The 14143-nt window shown below is 43.6% G+C and overlaps 1 protein-coding gene across 1 annotated transcript in view; it reads right to left on the minus strand.

Moving 5' to 3' along the window:
- The window catches only part of LOC137534116 (inorganic pyrophosphatase-like), a 138121-nt gene that overhangs the window by 81666 nt on the left and 42312 nt on the right, over positions 1-14143 (minus strand). Inside the window, exons 2-3 of the mRNA XM_068255487.1 lie at positions 13993-14057; positions 5345-5398 (exon numbers count right to left, since the gene is read on the minus strand). Coding sequence (XP_068111588.1) covers positions 5345-5398; positions 13993-14057 — 119 coding nt within the window. The remainder of the gene's footprint in view (positions 1-5344; positions 5399-13992; positions 14058-14143) is intronic.

Raw genomic sequence — 14143 nt, forward strand, 5'->3', positions numbered from 1 at the left:
CAGGCAGACATGCTTTGACTCTGTGTTGAGCTGCTTCTCCAGTCAGAGAATGGGTCACATTCCTCACTTGATACATTTAGTACACAAGATAATCTACAACTTCAGATGCGTCCACATTTCACTACACTGAACTTTCAAGCTCTGTGTGTAACCCTTCCAATGCTGGTCTAGTAAAAAAAAAAAAAAAATAAAAATAAAAAATAAAAAATAAAAAATGCTTGTTGCATATAATATGCTGTAAATAATGTTGTAGAGCAAAGATGAAATGCTGGGTTATATTCCGCTTTAACCACTTGCCGACCGCCTACTGCAGATTGGACGGCGTCAAAGTGGCAGCCCCAGGACCATGTAACGCATAATAGCGTCGGGACCTGGGACACTGTTTTGCCAGGGATCGTGCGCTGGGATGCGCGCGCATCCGCCGGCAATAGGCTCCGCCCACCCGCGACGTCAACCCGCCGGCCAATCGGAAGCACCGGCGGGTTGTTAACCCGACGATCGCCGCATAGGAAGCATATAATACGCTTTGTAATGTTTACACAGTGTATTATACAGGCTGCCTCCTGCCCTGGTGGTCCCAGTGTCCGAGGGACTACCAGGGCAGGCTGCAGCCACCCTAGTCTGCACCCAAACACACTGATCTGCCCCCCCCCTGCCCCCTGATCGCCCACAGCACCCCTCAGACCCCCCCTGTCCACCTCCCAGACCACTGTTTGCACCCAGTCACCCCCCTAATCACCCATCAATCACTCCCTGTCACTATCTGTCGACACTATTTTTTTTTAGTCCCTAAACTGCCCCCTGGTGACTCCTGATCACCCCCCCCCCCCTCAGATTCTCCCCAGAGCCCCCCCCCCCCCCCCCCGTGTACTGTATTCATCTATCCCCCCTGATCACCTGTCAATCACCCCCTGTCACTGCCACCCATCAATCAGCCCCTAATCCGCCCCTTGCGGGCAACCTGATCACCCACCCACACCATTAGATCGCCTGCAGACCCGACGTCAGATCACCTCCCAAGTGCACTGTTTACATCTGTTCTCTCCTCTAAACACCCACTAATTACCCATCACCCCCTATCACCACCTGTCACTGTTACCCATCAGATCAGACCCTAATCTGCCCCTTGCGGGCACCCAATCACCCGCCCACACGCTCAGATTTCCCTCAGACCCCCCCCCTTATCAATTCGCCAGTGCATTATTTACATCTGTTCTTCCCTGTAATAACCCACTGATCACCTGTCAATCACCTATCACTCACCCTGTCACTGCCACCCATCAATCAGCCCCTAACCTGCCCCTTGCGGGCAATCTGATCACCCACCCACACCATTAGATCGCCTGCAGACCCAACGTCAGATCACCGCCCAAGTGCACTGTTTACATCTGTTCTCTCCTCTAAACACCCACTAATTACCTATCAATCACCCCCTGTCACTGCTACCCATCAGATTAGACCCCTATCTGCCCCTAGGGCACCTGCCCACACCCTCAGAACGCCCTCAGACCCCAGCCCTGATCACCTCGCCAGTGCATTGCTTGCATCTATTCCCCCCTCTAATCACACCTTGAGACACCCATCAATCACCTCCTGTCACCACCTGTCACCCCTAGCACACCTACCCATCAAATCAGGCCCCAATTTGCCCCGTGTGGGCTCCTGATCACTCGGCCATACCCTCAGATCCCCTCAGACCCCCTTCCGATCACCTCCCCAGTGCATTGATTGCATATATTTTCCTCTAACCACCCCCTGAGACACCCATCAATCACCTCCTGTCACCCCCCTAGCACTCCTATCCAACAGATCAGGTCCAATACAACCTGTCATGTAAGAGGCCACCCTGCTTATGACCGGTTCCACAAAATTCGCCCCCTCATAGACCACCTGCCATCAAAATTTGCAGATGCTTATACCCCTGAACAGTCATTTTGAGACATTTGGTTTCCAGACTACTCACGGTTTTGGGCCCGTAAAATGCCAGGGCAGTATAGGAACTCCACAAGGGACCCCTTTTTAGAAAAAAGACACCCCAAGGTATTCTGTCAGGTGTATGAAGCGTTCATAGAAGATTTTATTTTTTTGTCAAAAGTTAGCGGAAATTGATTTTCATTGTTTTTTCACAAAGTTTCATTTTTCACTAACTCGTGACAAAAAAATAAGATCTTCTATGAACTCACCATACACCTAACGGAATACCTTGGGGTGTCTTCTTTCTAAAATGGGGTCACTTGTGGCGTTCCTATACTGCCCTGGCATTTTAGGGGACCTAAACCGTGCGGAGTAGTGTAGAAACCAAATGCCTCAAAATGACCTGTGAATAGGACGTTCGGCCCCTTAGCACACCTAGGCTGCAAAAAAAGTGTCACACATATCGTATTGCCGTACTCAGCAGAAGTAGTATAATGTGTTTTGGGGTGTATTTTTACACATACCCATGCTGGGTGGGAGAAATCTCTGAAAATGGACAATTGTGTGTAAAAAAAAAAAAATTCTAAAATTTGTCATTTACAGAGAGATTTCTCCCACTCAGCATGGGTATGTGTAAAAATACACTCCAAAACACATTATACTACTTCTCCTGAGTACGGCGATACAACATGTGTGGCACTTTTTTGCAGCCTAACTGCGCTAAGGGGCCCTAATTCCAATGAGTACCTTTAGGATTTCACAGGTCATTTTGCGACATTTGGTTTCAAGACTACTCCTCACGGTTTAGGGCCCCTAAAATGCCAGGGCAGTATAGGAACCCTACTTTAGAAAGAAGACACCCAAAGGTATTCTGTTAGGAGTATGGTGAGTTCATAGAAGATTTAATTTTTTGTCACGAGTTAGCGGAAAATGACACTTTGTGAAAAAAAAACAATTAAAACAATTAAAATCAATTTCCGCTTACTTGTGACAAGGCATAAAATCTTTTATGAACTCACCATACTCCTAATAGAATACCTTGGGGTGTCTTCTTTCTAAAATGGGGTCATTTGTGGGGTTCCTATACTGCCCTGGCATTTTAGGGGCCCTAAACCGTGAGGAGTAGTCTTGAAACCAAATGTCGCAGAATGACTTGTGAAATCCTAAAGGTACTCATTGGAATTAGGGCCCCTTAGCGCAGTTAGGCTGCAAAAAAGTGCCACACATGTGGTATCGCCGTACTCAGGAGAAGTAGTATAATGTGTTTTGGGGTGTATTTTTACACATACCCATGCTGAGTGGGAGAAATCTCTCTGTAAATGGACAATTGTGTGTAAAAAATAAAAAAAATAAAAAATAAAAAAATTGTCATTTACAGAGATATTTCTCCCACCCAGCATGGGTATGTGTAAAAATACACCCCAAAACACATTATACTACTTTTCCCGAGTACGGCAATACCACGTGTGGCACTTTTTTGCAGTCTAAATGCGCTAAGGGGCCCTAATTCCAATGAGCATCTTTAGGCTTTACAGGGGTGCTTACAATTTAGCACCCCTCAAAATGCCAGGACAGTAAACACACCCCACAAATGACCCCATTTTGGAAAGTAGACACTAAGGTATTCAGAGAGGAGCATAGTGAGACCGTGGCAGATTTCATTTTTTTTTTTTGTCGCAAGTTAGAAGAAATGGAAACACTTTTTTCCCTTTTTTTTGTCACAAAGTGTCATTTTCCGCTAACTTGTGACAAAAAAATAAAAATCTTCTATGAACTCACCATGCCTCTCAGTGAATACTTTGGGATGTCTTCTTTCCAAAATGGGGTCATTTGGGGGGTATTTATACTATCCTGGAATTTTAGCACCTCATGAAACATGACAGGTGCTCAGAAAAGTCGGAGATGGTTCAAAATGGGAAAATTCACTTTTTGCACCATAGTTTGTAAACGCTATAACTTTTACCCAAACCAATAAATATGCACTGAATGGTTTTTTTTTTTTTTTTTTTTTTTTAATCAAAGACATGTAGCAGAATAACTTTCGCGCTCAAATGTATAGGAAATGTTATTTTATTTGAAAAATTTGACAAAATTCATGTCTTTTTTGATGAATATAATAAAAAGTAAAAAATCACAGGAGCAATCAAATAGCACCAAAAGAAAGCTGTATTAGTGACAAGAAAAGGAGGTAAAATTCATTCAGATGGTAGGTTGTATGACCAAGCAATAAACCGTTAAGGACTGCAGTCATAAAACCCCTTAAAGTGGAACTTCAGCCTAAACAAACATACTGTCATTAGGTTACATTAGTTATGTTAATTAGAATAGATAGGTAATATAATTTTTTACCCACCCTGTTTTAAAAGAACAGGCAAATGTTTGTGATTCCAGAGGGCTGCCATCTTTGTCATGGGGCAGCCATCTTTTTGGTTGAAAGGAGGTGACAGGGAGCATAAGACACAGTTCCAACTGTCCTGTGTCCTGATAACCCCTCCCAGCTGCACGCACTAGGCTTCAAATGCCAAATTCAAAATGTAAAAAAAAAAAAAAAAAAAAAAAAAATTGCACCAAAACAGCAGAACAAGAACAGCATCATCAGAAATCCCATCATGCTTTGCACAGCATCAGGGGAAAAATGCCCGGGCAGTTTTCTTCTGTGCAGCTAAAAATGAGGCTTGTATAAGAGAAACAAAGTTCTGATGCTGTGAGACTGTTAAAGAAACACCAGGCCTTTTCAGTGCTGCTGAGTCAATTTTTAGTCTGGAGGTTCACTTTAAGGACCAGAGCCTTTTTTCCATTCAGACCACTGCAGCTTTAAGTGGTTAAGATATAATTTTGTAATTTGCGTAATTTTTTTGGGGGAGGGGAGAGGGGTATTTATGACCCCTAGATCCCCACACTGAATCTCAGCATTGTGTGTGCAGGGAAGCACACTGCAACAGGTTAGTTACCAGTTCCTACATGGCCTCTTTCCAGCAATCCATCTCTCTTTCTCTCAACAGTTACCATGTGACATCACAGGCCAACCATTGAGAAATGGATAGAAGGCTCAGAATGAACCCATGCAGAAACAGGTATACATGCCCAGTGAAAATATGCTTTTCTGCACTAATATCTGCATGGAGGGCTGTACCCAAAATATTTGCGGCTGGAAGAGCTATGGTTAGTACAGATGGGGTGGGGGTGAGGTGGGGAGAGGTGGGGCTAAGATTATATATGGTGGGCAAGGTAGAGAGGGGTATAGTTATACTTGTTATGGTGGAGGAAACATGGCTAAATTTGCTGTGTCAAATTTATACAAAACACTTTAACATTTGATCCTGTCACATTGGAAATTATAAAAGAATTGATACTGGCACATCACACTGGAGAACCTTGCTGAAGCCACTGCAGCCATAAGAATAGTAGACTATTTTCCATTTAAACTAACCTCCATCTTGGCATTTGTCCATCTTGGTACTTCTACAATCATGTTGAATATGCCCTGCAAAACAAAACAACTTAATTAAAATTGGCTTTTTAGGAGTTAAACCATTATAGGAAGGTACAAAACAAGAAAATAAACATCAATGATGAACTAAATATCTTCTAAATGTGGGCATATTGCCATAAATTACAATTGACTAAACCAGCTGAAAAGCAAATCCTGTGTTTTCTTCGGGTTAGCTTTAGTTCATCATTATGATTTTTTAAAACCTTTCACAAAACTCTACAAGGGAACTGCAAGCAAATGAAAGGAAAGAAAGATGTGTAGCTTGAGGCAAAGAAATGCTCCAGTAGATGACCTGGGTGCGCCTCAGCAATATCTTCATCTACAATAATGCATTTCAAAGAAAGAAGTAAAATTCTGTGTCTTCAAGACAGCTGGTAGTAAATCATGTCTGTTTATATATGTGGTTCATCTGAGCAGATTCTACCTTCCTCAGGGAAAGCCTGGCTCAGCCAACACAGCTGGCAGTACAACTGTAATGAGAGGGATATGGGGGCTGCCATATTTTTTTCCTTTTAATCAATACCTGTTGCATGGCTATCCTGCTGATCCTCTGCCTCTAATACTTTTAGCCACAGACCATGAACAGATGATCAAGCAGGATACCCAGGAAACTGGTATTGCTGAAAAGGAAATAAGTATGGCAGCCTCCATATAGGCCTTGCTTCAGTTGTCCTTTAAGGCTTTGTTAACATCTAAAAAAAAAAAAAAAATCACAATAGCTGACGCCAGCGCCAGTTTGTGAATTTTTTGTTAGCGCCTCCCGGCGCTTACCTGTGTGCTACGCTTTTGCAGAGCGATTTGTTTTTTTCACTTCCTTATGCAAGTCAGGAAGTGAACTCTTTGACCCAGAAAAATATAAATACAATGTATCGCTATACAAAACGCTTTTTCAAGTGTTTTGTGATTTCCCTACACCTTCCAGGCAAATCGTCCCACAAATGGTAAAGGCAGCACTTTGGTGAGCGGATTGGAATTGAACTGCTCATATGTGAACACTCTCATAAGAAATCCTTGCACAAGCGCTTTTAGGGCGATTTTGAAAAATTGCTGGTGCAAACAACAAAACAAAAAAAAACACCACATCCCTCATGTGGGATCATATACAAAGCATTACATTGGCCAGAGCTTTTCAAATTACAAGTGCTTAGAAAAGTGCTGCTAGTGGGCGCTAGGCCTAAGCGTTATTGAGCTATTATTTAAAGCAGAGTACAAAGCTATAGAAATGTTTAATTTAGCAGGCTTGCTCAAGCTCTGACAGATTTTCCATATCAAGCACGTGAAGCAGCTTTACTATTGCTATTACAGCTCAGGCAAGGCAGATTTTAAAATTGTCCGCTCGCCACATTATTAAAAGGAAATAATGTATACAATTCAGTTGCTTATCTCTATTTTTGTTTACTGTAACAAATTCCTTTCACTCTGAACTGAAGGCAGTCTGCTCTAATCTGACAGCAGAATGAGCGGGGAGGGGAATAAAAGGTAGAAAACCGAGAGCCCAATATAGAGTAGCTTGTATTGGAGGAGTGCGAATGATAATGATGAAACGTAAGTATTGTACTTACAAACCAGGGTTACCTCCAAGGTAACCACTGAAAAGGCAGGTGGGGAGACCAAGCCTGTCCCCACTCTGTGGATAGAGGAGAAAAAGAGGGTGTACCACCCTTCCACCAAGGGTGGATTATTGATGTATAGAGCTGTACAGAGGCGCCAGTAGGATAAAAGTCACTAAAACGTTTAAAACGTTCGGGATGCGGTGGTGGACCAGCCAACCCAAAACAGACACAGGTACTGTCGATTCAAGTAATAAATAATTTATTTATATACTCCAAAGACAAGTTGCAACGCGTTTCACGGGCAAAATCCCGCTTCCTCAGGCAATACACAACTGGAGTAATACACAGCACGGAGTCCAAAATACGCTTGGCACCTCTGCAAAAAAGTGCCACACATGTGATATCGCCGTACTCGGGAGAAGTAGTATAATGTGTTTTGGGGTGTATTTTTACACATACCCATGCTAGGTGGGAGAAATACCTCTGTAAATGACAATCTTTTGATTTTTTTTTTTTTTTTTTTTTTTTTTTTTTTTACACACAATTGTCCATTTACAGAGATATTTCTCCCACCCAGCATGGGTATGTGTAAAAATACACCCCAAAACATTGTACTACTTCTCCCGAGTACGGCGATACCACATGTGTGGCACTTTTTTGCACCCTAACTGAAGATGGCAGCTTCCATATTCCTCTCAACTCACATTCCCTGGAAAGAAAGAAAGAAAGAAAGAAAGAAAGAAAGAAAGAAAGAAAGAAAGAAAGAAAGAAAGAAAGAAAGAAAGAAAGAAACAAACAAACAAACAAACAAAAAAGCGCATCAGGCTTCTAGTCCCTAAATGTACTGAAAATAAAAATGACATGCACCAACTGTAATAAAACACCGAAATGCTTTTCATTTACAACCAGTCAGAATAATGTAATGGTTGTACAATGACTGAAGAATTATTGCCCTTTACCACTTCCAAGTCAACAGGTTTTCAGTGAACCAGCTAACATGAGCAAATATGTCTCTGTGATATTGATTTTTCTCTTAGGAATATTAATGCTGCCCAGTGCCGGCTCCAAATCCCATACCTGATACAATGATAAATACTGAACGGGTAAATGTTTAGTACTGCAGGGGGTTATTTTTCCCATAAACTGCACTCTAGCTGCTGTATACTGAAGGTTGCCAATTATAAGAGGGAACTGGAGACCTCAGATTGAAGATGAATTTATTGGAGGCCACTAAGGGCATTAATGGACCTTAATGTTCAGGATTCCATTATCAAAGGCAGGGGCGTATCTACAGGGGGTGCACATAGGGCACCTGCCATAGGCGCCCCTTGTCATTCACCTGAGGGGCGCATCCCCAGTAAGCAATAAATCACCACTTTAGGTCTGTGTCCTGCTCCTGGCATGCACAGGTGCACCTTCCTAAATAGCTGGGTTGTTTTCTATCATGCCTCACGCCCACAGAAGAAGAGGAGAGCGGGACTGTGTGTGAGCTGCCGCTGCGGCTTGCCTATTCACTTCCGGTCTGGTCCTCTCCACTGCTCTGTCTCCAGCATCTGTGGTCGCCATAGCAACGTCGGCGACTCGGCTCCACCTGCTGCCTCGCTTTCCCGGCGATCCTCCTCCCCCTGATCGGCTTGCGCATTCTCTTCGGACCACACAGTCCTCTCTGCTGGGCTGGCCAGCGTAAGTGGTCGCCATAGCAACAGCGGCCAGCGCCACTTTAGATTCCCTTCCTGATTGACTGCCTCCATGCTGGAGCTGCTGGGGGTGGGAGAGGAGGGACAATGCATGTATGTAGTAGCAGGCGGTCAGGTAACAGTGCACATAGATTGAGTGCGCACACCAACTGTCGTTGAACAGGCTAGTGGTCCCACCTTCCACCCTCATAGTTCTCTGGTGTCTAGTAGTTTCCCCTTATTGCCCCATATGGCTTTCCTAGTGGTCTAGTGATTCCCTCCCCAGTATATTCTGCCTGGTGGTCTACAGTGTCCCTCTCTATATAGCTTCCCTACTGGTCGAGTGGAGCCCCCCTTCTCAATAAAGCTTCCCTAGGGGTCTGGTGGTTCCTCTCCTATACATCTTGACAGGTGGTCTAATGGTTTCCTCCGTTCCTCCACAATAAAACTTCCCTGGTGGAGTCAGTGACCCAGCCTGTGCCCCAGTGCTATCCTGTGCATCCCCAGCATGTAATGCAGACAGAGGCGTATTTAGAGGGATGCTCCTTTGCTGCACCCCCATGCCAGCCCCTGTGCCTCCCCATCGTCAGGCTTCAGATCAGATTAATTCTGTAATTTGGGGAACATGGATACTTAATTTATGTAGGTAGGGTGCACTTGGCTTGGTGTAAGAAAAGAGGACAGAGTGAATATGAAGAAATATTTCCAAAAAAGTAACTTTAGCAATACACAGAGTCCAAAAACACACACAACACATGTATGCAAGAAAGGATGCTGTTTTTAAAGTGGAAAGGGGCTCTGACCAGAAGGGGGGGGGGGGGGGGAGGGGGGCACAATTTCAGTTTTTGCCATAGGCTCTATATTACCCAGATACGCCCCTGATCAAAGGTCTCATGCACTGTGGGGAGATATAGCCTCCCTGGGAATTATAGAAAATAAGATTGATTACAGGATGACATGTTTTATAAGACAACCAAAAGCCATAAACAATTTAGGAGCAAAAAAAAAAAAAAAAAAAAAAAAAAAAAAAATAGACATGCTCTATTATTTCAATATAAAAAGTACTGTAGTATACAGGGCTGTGGAGTTTGAACAAAAATCATCAGACTCCGATGACTCATTTATGAAACCACCGATTCAGACTCCAGGTACCCAAAATTGCTCCGACTCCTTAGTCTAATTTTTACAAAGGCTATGGATTTGGTTCAAAAATCATCTGACTCAGTTTATTGAATCCACCGGTACCCAAAATTGCTCCGACTCCTGGACTCCACAGCCCTGGTAGTAGAATTCAGCTTGTCAAAGTTTAATTTATCGCAGTATGGAATTAGAAGATTTATTTATATTATATAAAATAGTAAACAAGTCACTGCAATAATTATCAACGCAGAGTATGGAATAATTTTGGTCATAACCATGGCTCTGTTTTGGGCAGAATGGAGAAATGAAAAATGCAAGATATTTTAGTTATCATGCATGTATTTGAATGCACCCTTCCAGAAAAATTGCTGAACTTTTGCTTTTATAGAAGTGTATACACTTGCTGATTGGTTTGTTTACACGTGCTGAGTGGCACATGACTGTTACTTACTCTCTTATTTCCTATAGAGGGGCTTCCACAATTTGGACTTACTCTTTGTTAAAGTACACCTGAACTGAGAGGGATATGGAGGCTGCCGTATTATTTTTAAACAATACCAGTTGCCTGGCTATCCTGCTGATCTCTAGCTGCAGTAGTGTCTGGATTAGCTGCATGCTTGTGTCAGGTGTGGGATTCAGTGGGCCTTCAGTCAGATAGGGCTGGTGCACACCGAGCGGCTTTTTGGGCGTTTTCAGATCCGCTTGCGGCTGCGGATCTGCTTGGTCAATGTATCTCAATGGGGTGGTGCACACCAGAGCGGCAGGCGTTTTGCAGAAACGAAAAATGCCTGGGTGAGGCATTTTTTGGATTGCGGATGCGTTTCTGCCTCAATGTTAAGTATAGGAAAAACGCAAACCACTCTGAAAAACGGCACTTCAGAGCGGTTTTGCAGGCGTTTTTGTTACAGAAGCTGTTCAGTAACAGCTTTACTGTAACAATATATGAAATCTACTATACTGAAAACCGCAGCAGCAATCCGCAAAACGCTAGCAAAACGCCTCATAAAAATAAAAAGCGTTTAAAAATCTGCTAGCATTTTGCGGATCTGCTAGCGGGTTTTGGTGTGCACCAGCCCTAACATCTGATCTGCAAGCTTTTTCAGGGTCTAAGGGCTGGTGCACACCGAGCGGCTTTTTGGGCGTTTTCAGATCCGCTTGCGGCTGCGGATCTGCTTGGTCAATGTATCTCAATGGGGTGGTGCACACCAGAGCGGCAGGCGTTTTGCAGAAACGAAAAATGCCTGGGTGAGGCATTTTTTGGATTGCGGATGCGTTTCTGCCTCAATGTTAAGTATAGGAAAAACGCAAACCGCTCTGAAAAACGGCACTTCAGAGCGGTTTTGCAGGCGTTTTTGTTACAGAAGCTGTTCAGTAACAGCTTTACTGTAACAATATATGAAATCTACTATACTGAAAACCGCAGCAGCAATCCGCAAAACGCTAGCAAAACGCCTCATAAAAATAAAAAAAAGCGTTTAAAAATCTGCTAGCGTTTTGCGGATCTGCTAGCGGGTTTTGGTGTGCACCAGCCCTAAGGCTGGGAATCAGGGATGGGCTCAAATTCGAATTCGGGTGAATCCGAATAGTTGCTATCCAGATTTCACCCAGTTACCTGTGCGGGGTGGGCGGGGGGTTCAAGCTTACCTGACGTCTCCTTCGGTCCGTCCCTCGGCGCCTCCCACAATGCGGTCCACGCACGGCACGTGAATACAAACATTTCCTCCTTTAACCCGGAAGAAGGAAGTGTTTGTAATCACATGACCGCCGCGTGGACCGGATTCACCCGAATTTGAGCCCATCCCTGCTGGGAATACACCACGAGTTATTTTGGCAGATAGATGGCTCGATAGTTAATTTCCAACATGTCGGATCTGATTTTTTTTTATTTTTTTTTTATAGAAGTGAATGGAAACCGTTCAGAAAAACGTTCGGAAAATCGATAAGAAAAATCGGCCGAAAAATAAATAAATAAATAGTGTATTCCCAGCGTAAGTCTAAAAGTATTACAGACAGAGGATCAGCAGGACAGCCAGGCAATGTGCATTGTTTAACCACCCTGGCGGTAAGCCCGACAGTGATTGCATGGCCCCGGGAGGATTTTTGCCTATAAAATGTTATTTATAGTCTTCAGCTAGCACTTCACTAGCCAAGTATACCCCCCCCAAGTGCCTCCGGTCCCCTCTGATCGCCGCCGGTATACGTACCCCCCCCAGGGATCCCGCGATGGCACAGCCTCCCAATCAGCTCTCGGTTTCGCTAGTCATGCCCGATCGTCGTGACAGTGAAGCTGCGGCTCTCGCGGGATAGTGGACGGGTAAATATTACCGGCATCGATCGGGGGGTGGGGTGGGGGGATGGGGTTCAGAGTGGACCGGAGGCACTTGGGTTGCATACTTGGCTAGCGAAGTGCTAGCTGAAGACTATAAATAAAATTTTATAGGCAAAAATCCTCCCGCGGACGCAGACATTGAAACTGCGTACCGCCAGGGAGGTTAAAAGGAAACAAATGTCAGCCTCCTTATCCCCCCTCTGCTCAGATGTACTTTAATGACAAGGAGAGTATATCAATATATTATTTTATGTCCTGATGCACACAAAAAAACCCCTTAAATTGAAAAAGTGGGTGTATTTTCTTTTTCTCGAGACTGCGAGTATCAGGTGTTTGTTGTTAAACATTCTTTACTTCTAAAACTAGTGCAAGGGGACTGGAAATGCCCCCTAAATATTTGTAATTTTTTATTTTTTTTTTGACTGGAGAACGGCTTTAATCTCGGCTATAAAACGCATCAAACTGGATGGACTCTAAAATCGTCAGTTGAAAACCTTTTAACTGAATGGCTCTCTTCATCTTTGTTTCTTACTGCCAGTATTATATGAACAATTTGATGAGTTTCATGACTTGACGCCTGGATAAGTCAGCTCCTGTGCTTCTTGGCAAACAGAAAAACACATAGGCTAAACGTTTTTGCCAGTCAGAAGAACGGAGTTATCGAGCATTGGCAGCCAACAAAGGAGTCAGTTATATCTTAAAAATGTGAATTTAAAAATGATAGAAAGGTAGGCATGTGCTATGTGAAAATATTAGATGTTAGATTAAGTATTTATATATCAAACCTAATATAAAAAAAATGAAAACAAGGACATTGATAATGTTCACCAGTTATATCAACTGCATATTGACTGGAAGTATCTTTACCCGAGGTGAGAAGGATATGGAGGCTGATATGGGGACATAACATCACTGCAGTGCATTCTGCCTGCACAATTAGGAAATTGCCCGCACGAGCTGACCGGCATTTGATAGAGGGGGGGCGACACTAGCACTAAGTTAAAACTCGGGTACAAGCTGAGACCCCCACTTTTGGGGTAATTTTTTGGTCCTAAAATTTCAGCTCATACTCGAGTATATACGGTACTTTAAACAACATAGGATCCATCTATATGATTGTTTGTCCGTTGACCTCAGCAAAGCCCCGGATCAGCCAGGTTCTGGAGTGTATTACCGCCTCCTTGCCCAGAAAGACATTAGCCTTTAACTGTCTCACAAAGAAAGGCCACGGGTTCAGAGCTCAGCTAAAGATTACACAGACGGCATGCTAGGTAGTTATAACTTCAGTGTTCCCTAACCCCCCCCCCCCCCTGAATTTTTTTCCAGCTGGGTGGCATGAAAAAGTAGCCAGACGGGGCGCAACCGAGGAAATGCAGGGCTGGCACTTCTCTGGGTCCCTCTGCTTACAGCATCGGAGGAGGATTAGGAGGCAAACCTATGACAGCCTGGTGGAGCACCCGGCTAAAAGAGCCTGGGGAGAACACTGAACTTGAAAACATTAGCGTACCGCTTGGTATTTTTGTTACACCACAGGTATGCTTTTAGTGTTCCAGCGTGCTGTGAACGTGTTTAGAGTGCAGCAGTTGTGTTTGCATATACAGTATACTGACCACATTCATCAGCAACTGATTCCACACTTACTTAAATTCCAGCAGGATATGCATACCCACCTTTGTTCTTCTGGTAATTCAATAAGTTATTTAACAGAAGAGGCTACGTTGGTTTATGCAATCCTTGAAAAACCATGAAAGAATTTTCATTTCCAGCTAACAAAATGACTGACATTTGCTTACTGCCCACACCTAAAACAACTGTGCAATTCTGGTTGCGATGTTACATGTAAACAAGCCAAACTGAAAAGGTGTTAAAACAGATATATATGCTTACCTTGGCTTCATCAGCATACAAAGGAATATCATGGAATGGAGAGATGTATTTTCCTTTGCAGTCTTCTACAAAAGAGAAAAACAAGATGTGTTAATATTTGTACAACACATCTAATATCCATATCAAATACTAAGGCACAAGGAGTCCCACC

The sequence above is a fragment of the Hyperolius riggenbachi genome, chromosome 10, assembly GCF_040937935.1.
Source record: "Hyperolius riggenbachi isolate aHypRig1 chromosome 10, aHypRig1.pri, whole genome shotgun sequence".
Classification (NCBI taxonomy): Eukaryota; Metazoa; Chordata; class Amphibia; order Anura; family Hyperoliidae; genus Hyperolius; species Hyperolius riggenbachi.